Raw genomic sequence first — 19871 nt, 5'->3', positions numbered from 1 at the left:
TTTCTATCTTTCTTTCTTGCTTGAGACAGGTTAGCATAGCTTTTGACAGAGGACAGAGTTTTCTTTTTTAAGATGTCCTGACGAGCACGCATTTATTGTTTGTTTGCCTAGGGAGCTCATAAGAATTGGGCCTAGAGTAGGTTTTCTTTAAGTTGGTGAATAAAGTAACTTGTTCAACAATGTCGACTAGTCTGTCTCCTCTCTCAAACTTGCTACACTCCACTGATACATTATCGCTGGGACCAGTACTTGGATGCAGGCTAAGGTGTAGAAGTCTTGGGGCCTCCTCAGGGGTTGGGTGGAGAGGCAAAAATGTGGTGGTAATGCTATTAGCTGGAGGTAAATCTCCAGCTTTCTGCCCATTTTTGGCACTATTACCAGCGGCAGTAATAGCACCGACAGTAATAGCTCAGAAAAACCCCAGAGAGTCCAATGGACTCATAACAAATGGGGTCTAACAGCGCCGCCGAAATCGGGATATGGCGCAAATTACGCCAGACCAAATTGCGGTAACACTAATTGCATTGGGTGGTATCCCAGCTCAATTACTGCGGGATACCTGCCCAACTCATGATGAGGTTTTTGGTCCCTGTGGGCACACGTTATGAGACAGTTTGTTTGTCAAGTAGCTGGTCTGCAAAGTCTAAATCAGCCTTAATGATTTTTTGTCAACTCCCTGAGACAAGGAGTGTAGATGCTGGTTGTCTTGTCACTTTGGCGAGTAGGTAATAGCTGGGCTGGATACTCTGCCAATCACCATTCCTCAGGTTTGTCCTGGGATATCATCATAAAGCAACTTTTGGTGTCCATGGGCTCTTCATTCGTCCTTTTGTAGCTTGTCGCAGGTAAAGCACTTGATGGGTAGTTTTTCTGGTGGTCCAGTGCTCGGTTTTCCATGTGCTTCTCCCACTGGCATGGCCAACTCAGTTTTGTGTGCTTCCCTCCGTGGTCCTGTGTCCATAAAGATCCCATATGGGAGCAATGATGGGGCGGCTGTTTTTTACTACCTATTGAAAGGTGGTCGATTGTAGTTGTCTTTCTAGCTGTTGAAAAGAGAGTGATCGAAATGCATGATTAATTAATCTCTGATCTCCTCCAGTGCTAGCCCATTGAGGCACTTTCTCAGGACATTCTGGGCTCACTTATGTAGCTCTTGTGAAACTGGTCTACACACAGATGGAAATCCCTGGGGTGTTGCCGATGATATCAGAGTTTAATCTCAACCTCTCCAAGATACCTTTTTTAAGATCCTCCTATTCGGTCTGCCCATTTATATTGAGGATTTGATAGGCAGCTTGCTATTCTCCCGTCAACAGGGGTGTGATAAACTTCCCGTTGTGTTTTTCCTCCCAGTTGTCAGTCTTAGCTATCTGCTCATATTTGGTGACAAATGCTCCAGATTCTTCCCTGGCAAGAAACCTCATTTGGATCGCAAGAAAATTGATAATTTGCTATTTTACAATGCAAACATGCCAAGGCTTTTGGTGAGACTGAAAACAAGGTTATGGACAACTCAAAGAAAACAATAGCGAGCAAATTAAACTTGCTTAAGAACTCTAGTCTGCCAGTCCTTCCCTCTTTCTCCTTTGGCTACACCAGTTGGCGTTAAAGCAAAGTGACTCACTGGGCCTCATTACATGGTAGGCGGTAAGTTACGTCCTTTACCGGCAATGCGCTAATAATGTGTCCGTGTAGGAAGCAGACCGCGAATAGCGTCGCATCACGAGTACGTGGGCACGAGCTTAGCGAGGAAAAGCTGATAGCACTTCCGCCCTCCCACAACACGGCATTAGCAGTGACTGCTATTAGCGGTCACCGTAAATAAGCGGAACCAGAAGTAGCGTTATCGCACAGGAACGGGAAATAGCATGGTGGCCATCTTTAAAAACGCAATCCATTGCCATCCTCTGCCCCCAGGACCTGTAGTCACACCAGAGCCTTCCCAAATCTACCAGAGACCCACTGACAGTGCCCAAGGCAATAAAAAAAGGAGCAGAGCGGCAGTGAAAGGAGCGATTTTCTAATGAAGAGCTAATAATGCTAACGGACACGCTTGCTGCCAACGCAGAGGTGGTGTTTGCCAATGACATGCGGCGTCCCACCCTAATCAAGAAAAAGGAGATCTGGGCAGAGGTGGCCCGTAAAGTCAGTGCGGTGGGCTCCACCCTCCGCACTGTGAAGGATGGCAGGAAGCGGTCTACGCCTCCGTGTACGCAGCATCCTGGCTGCAAACCAGAGCCTGGCCATGGGCACAGGAGGCGGTGGAGGATCCCCAATAAAACTAATGGAGTGGGAGGAGACCTGTGCAAGCACCATTGGGGTTGAATCAATCGAGGGAGTAGGCGAAATGGAGCGCGGTGTGCCAACATCGTCAGATGGAGGTGAGTGTCCACAAAAAACACTGCACTGTGAAACATGAGGTAATTCCCCAAATGTGACCCTAAAATCATCTCATGGATGTGGCCATCACACATGCATGCACACAACCCTGCCCATATGCGGTTCACATCCCAACACACACACATGCATGCAGCACCACAGACACGTGTCACCCAGGCTCATGCATGAATGACCCACCCAACAGTCGTACGACCTGCATGGACAAACATGAAGTCCGAAGGCATAGAACAGCATGAACAACATCTGCATGAAGCACGTTGACCAATCACCAATGCCATCCCTCTATTTGTCCCCCAAAGGCTCACAAACTGACAGCGATGAGCAGGACACTGCGACGCAGGCCCCACCCGCTAAGAAAAAACCAGGGGAAAGGAATCTGGCAACATGGCCAGCACGTCGAGGGGCACAGGAAAGAGTGCACTCCCGCAGAGGGCCAAACCCACAAAGCCACCCACGTCACCAAGACGTGAACGTACGCCAGAACCAATTGCAGCACCCACTCCAGAAAACCCCCCAAGCACGATCCACGATCCACCCGCGGAAGGGACACTGTCTGCTGCCAATAGCTACATCGGCGAGGCAGCTGCCACGGCACCGATATCCGATGTGGAGGACACTTGTAACTCGCCCATCCAACAGCATACACCCAGCCCCCAGCAGTCAAAACAACCAAGCCCACCCCAGACATCACATTCCAGCAGCCATTGCCAGTCTGGGGATGATATCGTGGCAGGGTGCTGGAGTCCACCGGTTTCATCACCTGATGCACGAACAATACAACAAGGTGTGGCACCCACCACACAACGCAGACATAGCCATGACATGGCCATCATCAGACAGCGGCAGGAGGACATCACTGCACTGGTTGGCCAGCATGTGGATGAGGCGGCACTTGCGATGGAGGAGTGCAGGGAGCATGCAAGGCACATCAGACTAGCCATAGAAGCCAGCACCAACAGGCTATGTGAGGAAATGTCACTTGTGAGGCAGGTCCTCACACGCATAGCAGATGCGATGGATAAGCACCGGAACAACCGTGTACCTCCTCCTCTGCCAGCTCAAGGCAGACCAGCCCCCGGCGCAGGTCCTTGCGGGCTATGCGGCGCACAGCCTCTCAACCCCCCAATGGTGGCAGTGGGGATGGGAACTAGGGCCAGCCAGATGTTGCTGACACATGAGAGCTATGCAGCACTTATGTACAAGACATCTATGGGAGTGTTGTGGTGGTAGGGGGGAAAAGGTGTTTTGGGAGTGTTGTTGGGGGAGGGGGGAAAGGGTGTTTTGGGAGTGTTGTGGGTGGAGGGGGTAAAGGGTGTTTTGGGAGTGTTGTGGGTGGAGGGGGTAAAGGGTGTTTTGGGAGTGTTGTGGGGGGAGGGGGGAAAGGGTGTTTGCGTAGTTGGGTCGATGCACTTCTTTTACTCAAAATACATAATACACACTGGTGACATGAGAAATCACAGGAGTGGACATTTTTCTTTGTGTATGTGTGCTTTACTGGTGGACAGGCCACAGTGTACATTGCAACACAAAACCCAGTGCCCAAATACCCACATCCATTGAACAATGTTCATCCATGTGTGTTAGAAATATTGGTCGATCAGATGCTGGCGCACAGCACGTCCCTCCTGGGCATCGCCACCTGCATGACCTGCAGCCCCGTCTCCTCCCTCCTCATCCCCACCATCATCATCCTCAGCAGGTGGTTGCAGTTCAATGTCAGGGGGCATTGGCACATTCCGTCTGATACACATATTGTACAGCATGACACATGCCATGGTGATCTTGGCCACCTTCTCATGCCCGTACAGGAGTGTCCCACCCGACCTGCTGAGGCACCGGAACCGTGTCTTCAAAAGGCCAAATGTCTGCTCAATTACCACGCGGGTACGGGTATGTGCACGATTGTATTCCTCTTCGTGCCTGTTCTGTGGGTTCCATACAGGGGTAAGGAGCCACCTCTTCAGGGGATAGCTAGCATCACCTGCATGGGTGCAACAATGGGTATGTGTAAGTGTTTATATCAAATGGAACCTGTACATAACACACAAATCAACTTTGCATTGTGAATGACATCCGCAAATCCCTGCATGCATGGAGGCAATCAAAGCATCTGCAATGTGGGAAGGTGAGGTAGTCCTTGCAAGTGGACATGCACCGTTCTTGCCTACGGCAGTTATCGCCATGTACTGGGTGAGGTCAAGTCATTTGTGTCTTTTGGTCCTGGCACCGTTTGTACCACACTGCTAGTGTACTCGCATTCCAAAGTTGATGTCCCCATGCTGTCATGTGGCACTTCAGTAGTCATTTAGGGGTGTGGATCAGTATAATGGCTACAGGAGATCCCTTTGTATGCACTCTTTTGGCTGCATGTAGCTGCATTGTGTTGTCGAGGGTATGGTCTGATGTCCAATGTGCATGTGGATGGATATGGCATGTTTGAGGTAATGGATTCATTTCATTGTTGTGCAGCTTACTACTTGCATGTGGTTTTTAATGTGTCAGGTCCATTGTGGGCTACCTCGGTGGACAGTGGTGTAAATCTGTATGTCTGTTGTTTATCCTGACAACTATTCACACCCAGTTGGAGTATGCATCTCTCCCCGCCTCCCCCATTCACACCCATTTGGAGTATGCATCTCCCCCTGCCCCCAATCACACCCAGTTGGAGTATGCATCTCTCCCCACCCAATCACACCCCACATCACATTGCCATGTGCTTGCCCTGCTACTCACCAAGTAGCCACGAACGTTGTCCAGCATGTCTCTCCATGTAGCGTGGTATCGTTGAGTTCTGCAGGACCATTGAATCATGAGTTGATCCGGGATATCGGGCACAACAATGTGTGATTATCTTGTTCACATACCATTTGGACGTTGATGGAGTGGTATTGCTTTCTGTTTCGGTAGACTGCCTCATTGGCATTTGGGACCACCAATTCCACATGGGTACAGTCGATGGCCCTGATGCAACTTGGGATGCCTGCCATTAAATGGAAGCCAACTTTGGTGTTGGAGATCTCCTGGGCAGTCCGTGGCAGAGATATGTGTTCACTTGTGTGCTTCAGGAGGGCATCGAGCACCTGGTTCAGCGTGCGTGAGAATACTGGTTGTGATATGCCATGCATCTGCCCTACCGTATGCTGGTAGGTGCCTGTGGCCAGGAAGTGGAGCACAGTAACCACCTTCAGTAGAGGGGTGATGGCAGTGCGGATGTCTATGAGGCTGACGATGTCGTTGTGTATCATGTCCACAATGGTGGTGATGGTATCCCGGTCCAGACGGTACAGGGTGTGTATCTGCTCAGGGGTTAGGTTGAATGGACTGGCTCTGATCCTGGGGATTGGTGGCTGCCTCTGTGGTATGACTAGGTGCACTGGTGGGCCTTGATGGGACTGTCTCGCCCTCCTCCTCCTGCGCTCCTCTGTGCTTCATGTTGTTGTTGCTGCTGCAATGCAATCATGCCCTCCAGCCCATGTAATGCTGCTAGTATTGGAATCATTTTGGCGTGTGAATGGGTTTGGGAAGGGGTGTGGTGTGCTCCTTTTGTGCTGCCCAGTCTCCATTGCCTACACCTGTGCTGATTGTGGCCACCTGTGGCAGTTGGGAACACTGCACATGGCCCTTAACGGGTGGTTCGCGATGCCGGTATTTCCGCCATGCCGGTGTGGGCTTTTTGGGCCTGCTCCATGCCGCTATTAGCATGTCCGCATGTCTTGTGATGGACTCCTATTTCCGCCATGCCGCTATTGCCGACATGAGGGGTTGCGCGCCCGCGAGCTTGCCGCTATTAGAGGCACTGTTCTTAACGGTGCCCCTAATAGCGGGTAGGCTGGTCGTAATTGGCAGGAGCGGTTAGCGATGCCGGTAATCCTTTACCGGCATCGTTTTTCCCATACCGCCTACCGTGTAATGAGGCCCACTGTCTTTTATAAGTGCCCTGACACTTCTTTCTGGGATTTGGTTGTGTTTGGTTTCTGGGCCCCTTGGTGCATTAGCTGACTTTCCAAGCCTTCATGATGTTTTCCCAGACCACTCTGTTCCTGGTAACGCTGAACATGATTCCCCTCTGTTAACTTTGACAGATTCTGTCACATTCTCAGCAAGCACTATGATTGTATGCTTCCTACAAAACTTTTTCCTCTGGTCTTGGCCACTTCCTCCTTCTCATTAGCATCCTTGCCTCCCCCCGACCCCTCTCCTCAACTGCTTTACTCGCCTCTCTTTCCTCCTTGTTGCTTAGCAACATTCTGGCTCTCTTCTCCTCCCCTCTTAGATTTCCTCTCACCCAGGTGGTTTTCTGTTGCTGCTGTTGTCGTTTACTTTTGCAATGAGTGTGAGGTTCTTGTTCCACACTAGCATCCGTAAGCATTGTGGTTTTGTGGATGTGTGTGGCACTTGTAGCATTACGTCCTCACTTTGCAAACTACTGTTGTAAATGCATGTTACAGTGTTTGTGGGGGACCACATTTGTGGGGGACCACATTTGTTTGTCCATAAGTTGGTCCCATGAAAGGAATGCTCCTGGCAAAGTTACTTTCACAGGGTGTTATCTCCAGGAGTGCAGTGACAGCCAAGGGCAATGGTTGCTGATGTGTAATAGACACATTTGGTACCCTATTATTAGCCTAGCTCTTAGGAGGGTGAACATGTCCCTTTCAAAAAGAAACCATTCCAGAACGGTTTCTTTTTAAAATAAAAGTATAGGAACAGTAAAACTTAATTAAAAAAAGTAGAGGAGCACCGCTCCCAACCGCTCCCACCTACTTCGACCACTGGTTATTGGTATAACGGGGCACTAGGGCGATCCACTTCTTACCTCTTCCGAGATCTACTTCCCAGCTCCCATGGTTCCCCCTGTCCCATTCTCAAAGCTAAATCATGTGATCTTTGTCACAGTATTCACTCCTATCGAATAGGGTGCGGTTTGTCAAACCAGTTACTCTGAGAGAAGATCTTATCTAGAGTTAGATAAGGTCCAGTTCTTGTCCACCACCACCCAGAAAGGCTCTGAGTTCACTACTACACCTCATAAGCTGAACACCAGGATTTCCCCACGTGTTGACTTGTGGAATTTACCAGATTTTGAGGCCACCGAAAGAAATGATCACTCCCTTTCTTGGATGAGCACAGACTCTGAGGGACTGTAGAAGCAAGGACCATATATAGGAGGATGGCTTTTAAATAGGGCTCAGCATACTTTAAAGGTGGGTGGTATGATCTATTACCAGCTGTTGGCCGACTTACACCTAGTCAAAGTGCACCTAGGAATGTACCATCACTAAAAGGAATGTTGTTCCTCATGGTGATCACAAGATTACAACTGCTAATGTATACAAGGCTCCCCTACAACATTTCCCATGAATCGCTATGGACATAGTGGGAATGTAAAAACCATCTAGGGTTGCCAACAAATATATACACCAGTGAGTGTAGATTATACCCACTGCTGCACTTAGCCATTCCATTTATAAGCAGATACCAGCCAGCAGGTCCTAAAAGACCTGGAACCCCATTTCACTAATGTGGGCTTCCTGCAGGACCTATTAACAGGTCAGGCTTCCAGTTTCATGTCCAAGCTCATGACCGAGATTAAAATCAAGATGAAGGGCCTCATTACGAGTTTAGTAGTGCAGTAATAAAGTGTCAGTAACAGACTTCTCCAGCATAGGCTCTGGAATGGATTCACATGCTCATGAATATTCCCCGTCGTCAGGACGGGAATCCTCTGTAAAAGAAAAAACAGTTTCACTTTCACTTACAAACTGTCTTTCTCCTATAAACCAATCACTACACATAGAGGGTACCCGTCATACCCTCTATGTGCCATGGAACATGTGGTGGGTAGTCAGCCAAGGGACTTATCATGGTAGCAAATATGAGAGGGGAGAATGTTCATATGAAGGGAATATCACAAGGGAAAATTACCTAAAACCTGAGGGGGGCGGAAGTGGGTTTGTGAAGGGGGTGTTGTGTTTGCTATGTGGTTTGCTAACTTCAAGTGATAAAGGACAGCGTTCTTTCACCTCAACACATGCTAATGGTCTGGCTTCTGCAAAAATGTGATCATTTCCCCGAGTTGACCACAAGCACTAGCATATTTTTCAAAAAAAGAAACAATGAAAACAAGAACATAGGAAAGGTAGACAGTAATAAGAAATGCTTTTCATTTGTAGAAGAAGCAAGAAAACCATAAACCATGCAGGCAAGGCATCACCAGAGACAAAAGGAAGAAGTCGGCACAACAAGCCCAAGCAACTCTTAATACACCAATACCATTAATTCAACAGCATGTCCTTAATGAGTTGTTAACACAATATAAAGATTAACACAATACATGCCTCTACACATTAGATTATGAGGAGGTCTAGTGTAAAAAAATACAGAGTTCTACCAAATGCCAATGGGGCAAGGCACCACTCTTCTTTGCCACCCCAGAGAGAAGCGAGAAAAAGAAATATAGCATCCACCAGAGAAAAGGGTAAGAACGAGCAACAAGGATGATCTTTTCTGCATCTGACATGTGTAACTGGCAGCAGAAAAGCCACTTCTTATGGAAAGAACTCACACAACCTCTTGTACATCCTCCTAACCCTCAGACATCCTCTCCTGGATTTCGATCAAGAGTCAAAGCACAGGTAGGCTATATGGGGTTCACAACACATTCCCACTGGCTCCTATACCTTCAGAGATTCCATGCAAATGCTCAGATTGAGCTCTTAATCCATAGCTGGTGTCTATTTAAACATGACAGTTGTTTATCAGTAAAGTACACTGCTCAGCGATCATGCATGCATTTTTGCTCCTTTGCTGCTCATCTGAGTTCTGCAGTTGATATACTTTAAGAGAAATGAAGCAACACGGAGGTGAAAGCCAACTCCTTAGTGAACAGATGAGAAAAGTGTGGAATGCCCCCCATTGTACAGTAGTAAAGGTACACCTGGCATGTAAATATGTGCACTACATAGCTCCTGGGCCCCACTGTTAAGGGACTTCACCAAAATAATCATGTCACAAACCTCTGTGTGATTTACATTGTGAAACCGTAGCCTGTACTTTGTTTCAAATTAATTGTGAGTAGGTATGGCAGAGTCATGCCAATGTTTGTGTGTTACAGGTTGGCACTCTGCGGTACATGTCCCCAGAGATCCTTGAGGGCTCTGTGAACCTGAAATGCTGGGAATTGACACTGAAGCAGGCAGATGTCTACTCCATGGGCCTTCTCTTCTGGGAGACGTTTAGCAGATGCAGCAGCTTTTACCCAAGTAAGGAGAGCACAAGATATTCAGATGCGTAAACGTTTTGATGAGGCTACTGACAGCATTCTGCTGCTAGGCCATTGGGGAGTGCTGTTGATACTTTTATAAATCTGTTCCCTCTGAAAGAGCATGAAAAAAGCAAAACCTTTAGGGGTTAATTTACATAGAACCGCAGACAACTATGTGTGTTTCCACCCACACATTTTGATTCGTTAAAGGAATGTACCTTGAAGTGGCTTGTCTGCACCACACAGGTGTAGCACCCTTTGTTCCCTGTTTTACTGCTGCCAGGTGTGACGGCACATTAACAATAACCACAGTTCCAGTCTGATAGAAATTGACTTTTACCTGCCAAACCTTTAGGGTCTAGAAAAACTGTTTGCCAAAGAATAAATAAGCAACTTTGTATTTTAAATGCCCATAGTGCTATATCAAGACAAACCAGCTACTTCACCCACTCCCCATCTCTCCGATTTTTTAAACAAATATGCCTGCCTGTCTAAGGGTTTACCGGTACCGGTAAAGGTACTAGTGCCGGTAAAACCCTTGCCGCCTTACTACGAGGTCCCTTTGTGGGACCCTACCTTAACGGCTGGTTCTACCAGCCGTTAAGGACGGGGCCCGGAAAGGGACCTTGAAGGTAATTACGGTACCATAATTAGCGCCTTCCCCATTCCCATTGAGCCCTATGGGGGCGAAAATGGGAATGGGGAAGTGCCATGGTGAATGAGGAATTACCGCCCCCACACACCTTGGAATAGGGCAGTAATTCGCCATTCACCATGGCGGACTCAGTAAAATATCAGCGGCAACCATGGCGCTAATAGCGCCATGGTTACCGCCGTCCGTGTAATGAGGCCCAATTCTCTTTTTAGAGTTTCCTTTCTCGCCTTATTTGTGTCTACCTCCCTCATCTGATTGTTCTCTCTCATGCCCACACACACTTACACTACTTAATTCACCCTCCTCCACCTCCCCATCCAGTGGGATTAATATTTATTTTTGATATGGACAATATGGGCCTCATTACGAGGCTTGCGCTCACGTACCGGCCCCCTTCATTCCGTCAGGGCTGATCATGAGGTTCCCTTCGCGGGACCCGGATCGGATGCCTGGTAAAACCAGGCGTCCTTTCCGGGTCCCACGAGGGGAAGAGGGAGGTAACAACGGGACACTCATAATGTGCCTGTTGTTACCTCCATTCCCATTCCCATTGAGCCCTATGGAGGCTCAAATGGGAATTGGGAATGGTTCCTGCAAGGAGGACTTACCTCCTATGTCCATCGCCAGAGCCACTATAGGTACAAAACTAGACTACTGCAATGCACTGTTCCTAGGCACCTCCGCCCACAACCTAAAAAAACTCCAAATCACGCAAAACAATGCGCTCCGGGCAGCACTGTCCATTCCAAAAAGAGAACACATCTCGCAAGCAAGGAGAGATGCCCACTGGCTACCTGTGAAGGAACGCATACTGTTCAAAGCCATGACCATCACACACAGATGCCTATCCCTGGATGCCCCACCCTATCTCGCAGAAAGAATCACACCGAAAGCCTCCATCAGACCCACCAGAGCTCACCGCACCAACATGATTGATGTCCCCACGTTTCAAAGATCCAGGGCGGGAGGAACCAGCTTCCAACACCTCGCACCAAAAAACTGGAACTCCCTACCTACCTCACTAAGGAACGAAAAATCATACCATACCTTCCGTAAAAACCTCAAAACCCTCCTATTCCGCTAAAGTCTGCCACATTCACTCTCATGCTTGCATTGTATCCACAGCATAGCATAACCTTTAAGCTCAATGTTTATTACCAATGTGAAATGTACTATGTAACTCGGTTACATCTGTAAACACATTCCTATGCTTGTGTTCATGACTAAGTCTGCTGTAACAGCGCCACGATGCCCCAGGGCAGTTCTGTGCGCTTTATAAATGCAAATAAATAAAATAAATAAATAAATGTCAGAATGACCCGGTAAGTCCCCATTGCAGGAACCCAGTAAAGGAGGCTGGTCTGGAGGCAGCCATGGAGCTAACAGCTCCATGGCTGCCTCCAAACTCGTAATGAGGCCCTATGTTTTATATAAGGGTTTTCTAGTCGGTAGGGGTTAGTGGAAATAGAAGGGGTTGAAAGTTACCTTTCTCTGATAAAGGTATTCATTATTTTATTATTTTCTCTTTGTATGCATCCTCCCCCCTTGTGTTATGGCCATTATGTTGATTTGCTGCCACAGCCTCGGGGTCAGCCTCCCCCTATCATGGGCACATTTTGCTTGATGGAAATGTTCCTGAGCTTACAACACATTGTGGTTATCAGGCAAATCTTGTCTGGTGTGTACATTAAGACACCCCCACCTGGTGTATGCATCAGGATCTGATCTTTAGCACACCATATGGCCTTTCAATCGTGTTGTGGGTTCTAATGTATGCCTCATTATTTTAGTGCTGCTTTGGTGTCATGGGCTGGTGTAGCAGTGTCATCAGACATGCTCTTAGTGGGTATGCAGAGTTCCCTGTAAGAAGGAGTGGAGGTCGTAATGATTGAATGCACTGCTTGGAAGACGTGTTTGGGCCAGCCTTTTGCATGGCCCACCATGTTATACATGCTGTTTATTTTATTGTTTTTTAATTGTGATTTGATCAAACATTTGATCTTACAAACATTACAAAGAAAATCTACACATAAAAACAAACAAGATTAAATGACAACTTAGTTACCTAATTGTAAAAGCAATACTTAAATAGTTAAAAAAAGAAAAAGCAGAAAAAGGAGCATATCACAAGGACATCACAAAAATAATTCCTAATATCCATTACAACAATACTTAAAAAAAATCCTCACCTAGGTTTAACAAGCCTAATTCATCCAGCATTTTAATAGTGGCAAACATTAAGAATAATTCTGAGCCTGCACACATACGATTCCACAGTTCGTCTAGAAGCACATATTCATTTTGATTACTGAAAAAACGACCCAAGTGCTTTGTTCTCACTACCGCCAGGTTAGGCCATTCCACCAATAGATGCTGCAAAGTTTCAGGCTTACTATGGGTCCTTACTATGGGCACAGATGTATTCAGATTGTCTTCCTTTTTAGAGCGGACATGTTGAATTTCACCTGTAGGGAGAAGATTCAGCTGAAATCTTAGGAACTGATATCTTGTGGTGGGGCACAGGTATTGAAACAAGTATTTTGGCTAATCCCCAAGTACTTTATAGCCTCTTGTTTGGGTTATTGTGGCAATCCAACCCATTTCCTTTAGGGTTTTCTTTACGCTCTGAGGATTCTCCACTAACTCAGAGCACTCTGTCCAAATCATACAACAATTTATCAGAAAATGACATCATTACATTCAAGAATGGTGATGCTTTTTTTCTCGTGCAACATGAAAATTTATGAAGGAAGAGTATGGTTTTGGCAACACGTTTTTCCCAACAATGGATAATACTCGCCAATTGAACCAATAACGAAGTGACAATAAACCAAGTTCAAAGAGTAATGACGCCATGGGAAGAGAGGGTGGCAGACCCAAGACCTTCTTCCAGAGTCTGCCCTCCAGTCTATCCCACTGAATATCATACGCTGTACACTCTATTTCCATGCCATACAAAATCTTTGGAATAACATTACCTACATAAAAGTGTGGTAAAGTTTTAATGGAACATTTTCAAAATTTACCATGGATTTGCTTCATCTGAAAAGACATTTGGTCAATTTTCTTCTCGATGTTATGGATTGTCACCAGTTTATTGGATTGCTTATCAAAAAGGGGTGTGATCATGTAGACAAAGGACAGGCAATCATAAGAACCTAACCATGAATGATACAAGGATAGTTTGCAAAAACGTGATTTTAAATGAAAATGAATAAGGAAAGATTGTTTTACCAAAGTCTGAGTGGGAAACTGATGGAAGTCCTTGGAGAAGATATGAGGAAATGAATGCAGAATCCGCTATTCCCGCCGGCAAGAGGACGCCTGCAATGAAGTCCAAAGGTTCCAAGGAAAACCCTAACACTGACAGCACGAGGATGCCTAAAATTAAGTCCATTGCTTTTATAGGCAGTTTCTAGTCCAAGCACTCAAGGAATGGGTCTTGAAAGCAAGAACAATAACGTCCCCAAAGTTCAAATGAAGATGAAGCAAACAACACTAATCCGTAAGGCAAAAGGAGTTCATAGATCCTAAAATTCCAAATGGTTACCTTAACAAAATTGTAAGCAAAGGCAAGTCAGTTGAGCTTTCCAGGGCGAGAATACCAAGTATCGAGCAGATGAGGGCAAAAGACAGACTCAAACCAGTAGGCAAAACAAGGTTAAAAACGAATATTCAATGGCAAGATGTATTGAAGAACAAGAACGCTGCTGTAAACAAATTCAGAAGCAGCGCTCTGTAGAATGAGAGGGGCTCATATGCGGAAATTGTGGAAATCACCTGACATGCTGAACGCGGTGCTGCCGTACACAAGCGAGTGTAAATGAGCGTGCCGGCTACCAGCATTTCCATGGCACCCCCAACACTACCTGAAAGATCTGACACGCGTTGGGGGTTTGTTTGTTATACGTTGTATACCGTGCTGAACATGACGGGGAAACACAGACAAAATTGCTGTGTGCTTTTAATGCAGTTGAAGGTGTTTTTAATGTCCGTGGGGACAACTGAGGTGATTTCCTGACACTCTGTGCTCACATAAACCTTATACTGCCTCCTATAACCGAAAGGTAATTCTTACACCGTATCCCAAATTCTTGGCATAGGTGGTCTCAGAGTTCCAGATCAACCAACTCATATCATTACCATCTTCTCTACCCTGCAGAAAGGTCCTTTATATGCTACATATTATAAATTCCCTGTTGCTACATATAAAAGACAAAGGGACAAATTCCGAGTTGCAACTTACCAGCACCCTTTCCGGGCCAGCAAACTACATCTCTGCCTGCTAGGGTCGTAGCGCTCGGCAGGTCTGACATGCCAGGCGCAGCAGCCCTGAACAAGAGATAAGAACAATGCTGCACACCTTTCTCAGTTATATTACTTTTAAAGTCTGGGTACATCTAAACTGTGTGATAGTTAGCATAACCGCTAATCTAAGAAAGTTTTAAGGTGCAGGGGAGAAAAAGCTCAGCCTTGGTATCTAGGCTGGGGGGAAAATCTAAGACAGAAAGAGTTCCAATTAGGAACTCTGCGTCTCCTGCACACTGTTTGATGGCAAATGCCTAAGGTTATTAGTACAGTGCGGTCTGGTGTCTAATCCCCTAATAGTGGGATATGATTAGACCGTCGTGTGAATGTTAGAGGATTCAGATACATTCATTAATTTGACTTTTTTTCATAGTAACCATTCATATAGTGACATGTAATGCATTTCTTAGAATGACAAATTATTCTATTTGACAAGTTAGAGTATTTAAAGTACAAATGTTGATTTTATTATACAAATAAGGCCCAACGCGTTTCGAGTAATGTTTACTCTTCATCAGGGGCAAACAATTCTTTTCAATCAATTTCTACAAAGAAAAAACATTATTTAAAGAGAGTTTTAGTGTTTACGTTCATAATTTAAACATTAAGGACAGAATTTTTAATGCTCTCAATTATTAATCAAAACATACAATTCCTTTCCTTGCATCAACAAAAGTTATTTTCAGTAACAGTAAACCTTCAATCATGGGGTGTAACTAGAAACCAATAGGGGGTTGCATGATCCTACTGTGTATTTCCTAATCCTACAGGAGATTGAAGTATGTGGAATCCATGTTCGAACTATCATAGGATTTTTTGGCGGTATTTGCCATAATCTGAAATAGTGGAAATATGTGTTAAGAGTGCCTGTCTCTTACCTAACACTCGTTATGAGTCTAATCGCTCTCAAACAACTCTTTTAGTCGTCACTGTACTTCGTGTACAGGGTATCATACCCATAGTGGCCAGTTGAAAGTATTCCTGATGCGGTATATTCTGTGGAAAATAAAGCAGAATCTCTGTCATTTCCCAAGAGGAGTGTCTGTTCAAAAGTATGTCTAAAACTACATTGAAATGCGTACCTATTCAAGAAATGGCCGTGGTTCTTCAATATTGTAAAATAAGAGCTGGTAAGTCTCAAATAATCCTGTGGAGAAAAGGTAAATGGGTCTAAATGTAGAAATAGAGGAAGTGTGGCGTCTGCTGAGCTTATTAGGATGACTGAAAAGATGCTTACCAGTAAAACTGGTGTGGAATCTGCAGCAGAGGTTTTGGAAATTAGTTCTCATCAGTTGGAGATGGAAAACGCCATCCTACATGAGGTAATCGAGCCCAGATGGTGCAGAGTTTAGAGGGCCGAATTCTGTAAAACACAGATGATTCGGGGAGAGTTATAAACGAGAGTACGTGAAGTCTCAAAGGCTCAGTGCTAGCATAGCACTTACCTGAATCTTGACCTGAAGGTTGGGAGTAAAAAAACGTCCGTCTGCCTTCCTGGAACTGGCGCTGCAGATGCTGCATCTGTCACAGTGCCTGTGGGGCTTGTTTTTATGTGTTTGTTGTGCGTGACGTCACTCGCGCATGCGTGGGTGACGTTATACAAACTCCTATTTGATGTAATTATTTGAAGGACCTAGAAATGTATGATAGGAAAAATATTTCAATGAAAGAGTCTGTTGGGATCCAGGTCAGGTGTAAGCCCGCAGCAGCCCTGGAAAGCAGAGTTGTCACAGAAGCACAGCACTGTTAGCAACGGTGCTGGTGCTTCAGTGTACCCATTCCTGTTGGACTCCATGGGAATGGGGACTTCCCGAATCCGCTGCCTGATATCTCGGGCTTCCCGGACTTGTAATGTCCCTTGGTGGTACCCGGATATCAGGCAGTGGATTCAGTGTTACCATGGGTAACTGCCGTTCTCGTAGTAAGGCACAAAGGGTATTGCACAATCTATGATATAAGCCATTTATAACACGCCTGTACACAAGTATTTCTTTTAGTTAATTAGGGTCCAATGAATAAAGCCTTACCATCCTCTAAACATCCATCTCAAGATGTGTACAGTTTTGTATTTAACTGTGTTTCCAGAAAGCAAACACATGTCACACTTGCAGACCTAGGGCCCTCCCCACAAGAGGATAAGCGTCTGCTACTTCTCTTCTGAGAAATTTCTCGATATCCAAGATTTGCAGGGCTGGAACAGAGAAATCAATCTGCATGTTTGCCAAACATTATTGCTTACTGTAACGCTCACCTGATTCCCACAGAGGCGCCGACCTGTTCTGGACTGCTATGACCTCTTCTAAGGTGATGCGCAGGACTCAGAAGACGGACTGGACCGGACCCCCAAACCTCGCCTGCCTGGCCCGTAGAAGAATCCTTCTGTAGATGGAAAAGGGGATTAACTGTCTGCTGGATAATGTGTCGGATTCTGTCATGATCCGCCCCTGGAAGCTATGGCACGATTGGAAAGCACTGCCACGAAGAACCTGACAGTAACGGCATAGCCCTCAACCAACATGGCGGCCACCGTTACTTAAACCAGCCCCGCCCACCTACCTGCGCGTTGTATCTGTGATTTTCTACAATACGCTCGCTCAGCTACTTCTCCGAGTAGCCTCCTCCCAGCCTTCTACCGTTTTCTACCTGCGCATTACTCTACTTGCCCAGCCTACGATTTTGCCTTGCTTCCTCCTTTCTGCGGCGTCTGCCGCTCGTCATTTCTGTCTGATTCCTTACCTTCGGCGCCTCGCCGTTCCGACTCGCGGTCTCCTCCGCCACTCTCGCGCCTCCTCGCGTTCTCCTCTATTAGCTTCGGGGTTCTGTCTATCCTTTGGGTTTGTGACTATACCTGGCTTCTACGCTCTCTCTCTCTTTCTATCCTTTCTGCTTCCATCGCTCTCTTTGGAAACCGTTACGGATCCTTCTGTGACAGTTTACAGTACTCTACTACTTCTCCCAATACACCGGACTCTTTATTTGTACATTATTCCTGGGGCTTTGCCTGTTTGCTTCCTATTTGATCCTGAGAAGTGAAAGTCACCCCAGAACTTTACCGGCCAGCCTCTTGCAACTATACTCGACTCGAGTATCCTTCCTGGAACAGTCTGCAGGGTTTTTTGGTGCCATCCATCGGCTTTTTCCCTGTCTTTTGGGGCTTGGCTCCTCGGGGCCCCCCTCAAGACAGGTCCCATTCCCTGTCGAGGTGGCCTCCGAGGGAGCCAGGCCTTACTTGCATGACAGGAAGTCAAAGGAGAAACCATCTAAGGAACATCCCAAGGTACTACGGAAGAAGCCATCCAGTGTCCAAGAAAGCCAAGAAGAATCTTCAGGTGAGGAGCAGGGGGCGGAAGGTGATCAACGTGACAGATTCCCCCCCTTCCCCCTCTCACACTCCTCGAACCCCCTCCGCGATTCCCCATAGAGTCTCACCTTAGAGTCTGAAAGGACGAGCTCTCCATCCTGCTTCCGATGCAGGGGCGCGTTGATTTCCAGTTACTTCACTGGATCTCGGGTTTGGTGAGTATTCAACTCCGCTTGACTTTTCCGATATGATGCCGTAAGTATTCAGTTGCAAAAGTTCAAGCCTTAATTGTCCGTTGTCCTTTTCTCTATTTCAGATGCAGGATGAAGAATCCGCGTAGAGGAATGGATTCGCCGAAGGTAAACTCTGGTGAGTCTTTTTGATGGATGGTTCCCTTAGTGATCTTGCTTTCACCCACTAATGCGTGTGTCTTTTTCCCCTTAGGGTCCGAGGTACGGAAGTGCCAAAGAAGCGGCGCCGACCCGAGGTGAGGAAAGATTGTCCCAACAATAATCAGGTAAGTCTTAAGGTGGAAGAATCAGGCCTTCCTCAATCTGTTCCTTCGCTCACCTTTGTTTTATCTCTTTTTCTCCTTAGGCGCTGAAAGGTGACGGATGGTGCCAATGGTCGCTGAAGAGCCCGAGGGCGCCTCGTGAAGGTGAGTGGAACGCGGCGCTGCAGCGAGCGATGCAATGCGCTTCTAAAAATAATGTCTTTTCTCAAGATCGTCGGAGTGATGGTTCCGGACTCCGGATGGAGGTAGGTAAAGTTCAATTATTCACCTTTCTCTCCTTTCCTTCCTTTTCAGGTGTTCCAGGTTGCAGGCGGGCGTGGCTGGAGCCAGGATGCAGGAGCAGACACAGTGAGCGTCCAGCTGCTAGATGCAGAACAACGCGAAGCGTGAGATGCTGTCTGGGCGTGGTTTAAATAGCCCCCAAAGTAGTTCCAGGTAAGTATTCTTCCTCAGCCACGCCCGAGTGGTAAAATAGTCCCATAGGTAAAATAGTCCCTTTCAGACCTCAAGGAGGTCTGGATCCGGCAGCATGGTCTGCATCAGGTAAGTCCATCCAAGCACTCCCATAATGAGCCTGGCGCCTATGGTGCCAGGACTGATGCCTTCTATGAGCCTGGGGCCAAAGGCGCCAGGACTATGTCCAAAGAGCCACTATAAGGGGTTGCTGGGTCCCTCCCTGAGGACATGATGTCTGCTTTTGGGGACGCTGGGCCTGAACTGGCTTCCCGGGAGTAGGCATCATGACACTTACACTCAGACACCAAACAAATTTCCCAGGTTGAGCAGACCTTTCTGAGAAACATTGGGTCTAATGTAAAGTGGAAAGTTTCATTCATATTGTCCAGTATTCCCACCTTCCTGGGTGTCGTAAACCAAATCAACAGGACTTGCAGAGACACAACACAATTCCTCATGGATTGGGTAAAGGTAATACAACCCAGTGGGTGAAGCAGTGGGCAGAGGAGTAAGTGACAGCATCGATGAAGAATTCCCTCCAGAATGTGAAAGGAAATAAAAGACAAAGGGCCTCATTACACGGTAGGCGGTAACCATGACGCTATTAGCGCCATGGTTGCCGCTGGTATTTTACCGTGTCCGCTTTGGTGGATGGCGGAATTACCGCCCTACTCCAAGGTGAGCGGGGGCAGTAATTCCCCATTCACCAAGGCACTTCCCCATTCCCATTTTTGCCCCCATAGGGCTCAATGGGAATGGGGAAGGCGCTAATTATGGTACCGCAAATTGTGGTACCGTAATTAGCACCAAGGTCCCTTAGCGGGCCCGTTCCTTAACGGCTGGTAAGACCAGCCGTTAAGGTCGGGTCCTGCAAAGGGACCTCGTAGTAAGGCGGTAAGGGTTTACCGGTACCAGTGCCCTTACCGGTACCGGTAAACCCTTACCGCCTACCTTGTAATGAGGCCCAAAGTGA

The 19871-nt window shown here is 46.8% G+C and overlaps 1 protein-coding gene and 1 long non-coding RNA gene across 4 annotated transcripts in view; one reads left to right on the top strand and one right to left on the bottom strand.

The window, feature by feature from the left end:
* Nucleotides 1–16163, bottom strand: part of LOC138582214 (uncharacterized) — a 145735-nt gene extending 129572 nt beyond the window's left edge. For 2 of the 3 annotated variants that reach the window (XR_011304979.1, XR_011304981.1), the window contains exons 1-2: nt 16073–16163; nt 15865–15990 (exon numbers count right to left, since the gene is read on the bottom strand). This is a non-coding gene — a long non-coding RNA (uncharacterized lncRNA). Of the gene's footprint in view, nt 1–15505; nt 15624–15709; nt 15775–15864; nt 15991–16072 lie in introns of all 3 variants that reach the window. The other variant, XR_011304980.1, reaches the window with a different exon arrangement.
* AMHR2 (anti-Mullerian hormone receptor type 2) overlaps nt 1–19871 on the top strand; it is a 1032826-nt gene that overhangs the window by 830239 nt on the left and 182716 nt on the right. Inside the window, exon 8 of the mRNA XM_069653310.1 lies at nt 9515–9662. Coding sequence (XP_069509411.1) covers nt 9515–9662 — 148 coding nt within the window. The remainder of the gene's footprint in view (nt 1–9514; nt 9663–19871) is intronic.

The sequence above is a fragment of the Ambystoma mexicanum genome, chromosome 3q (assembly GCF_040938575.1).
Source record: "Ambystoma mexicanum isolate Mex_15411 chromosome 3q, UKY_AmexF1_1, whole genome shotgun sequence".
NCBI classification, from domain to species: domain Eukaryota; kingdom Metazoa; phylum Chordata; class Amphibia; order Caudata; family Ambystomatidae; genus Ambystoma; species Ambystoma mexicanum.
This window is presented reverse-complemented; position numbering and strand designations above follow the sequence as displayed.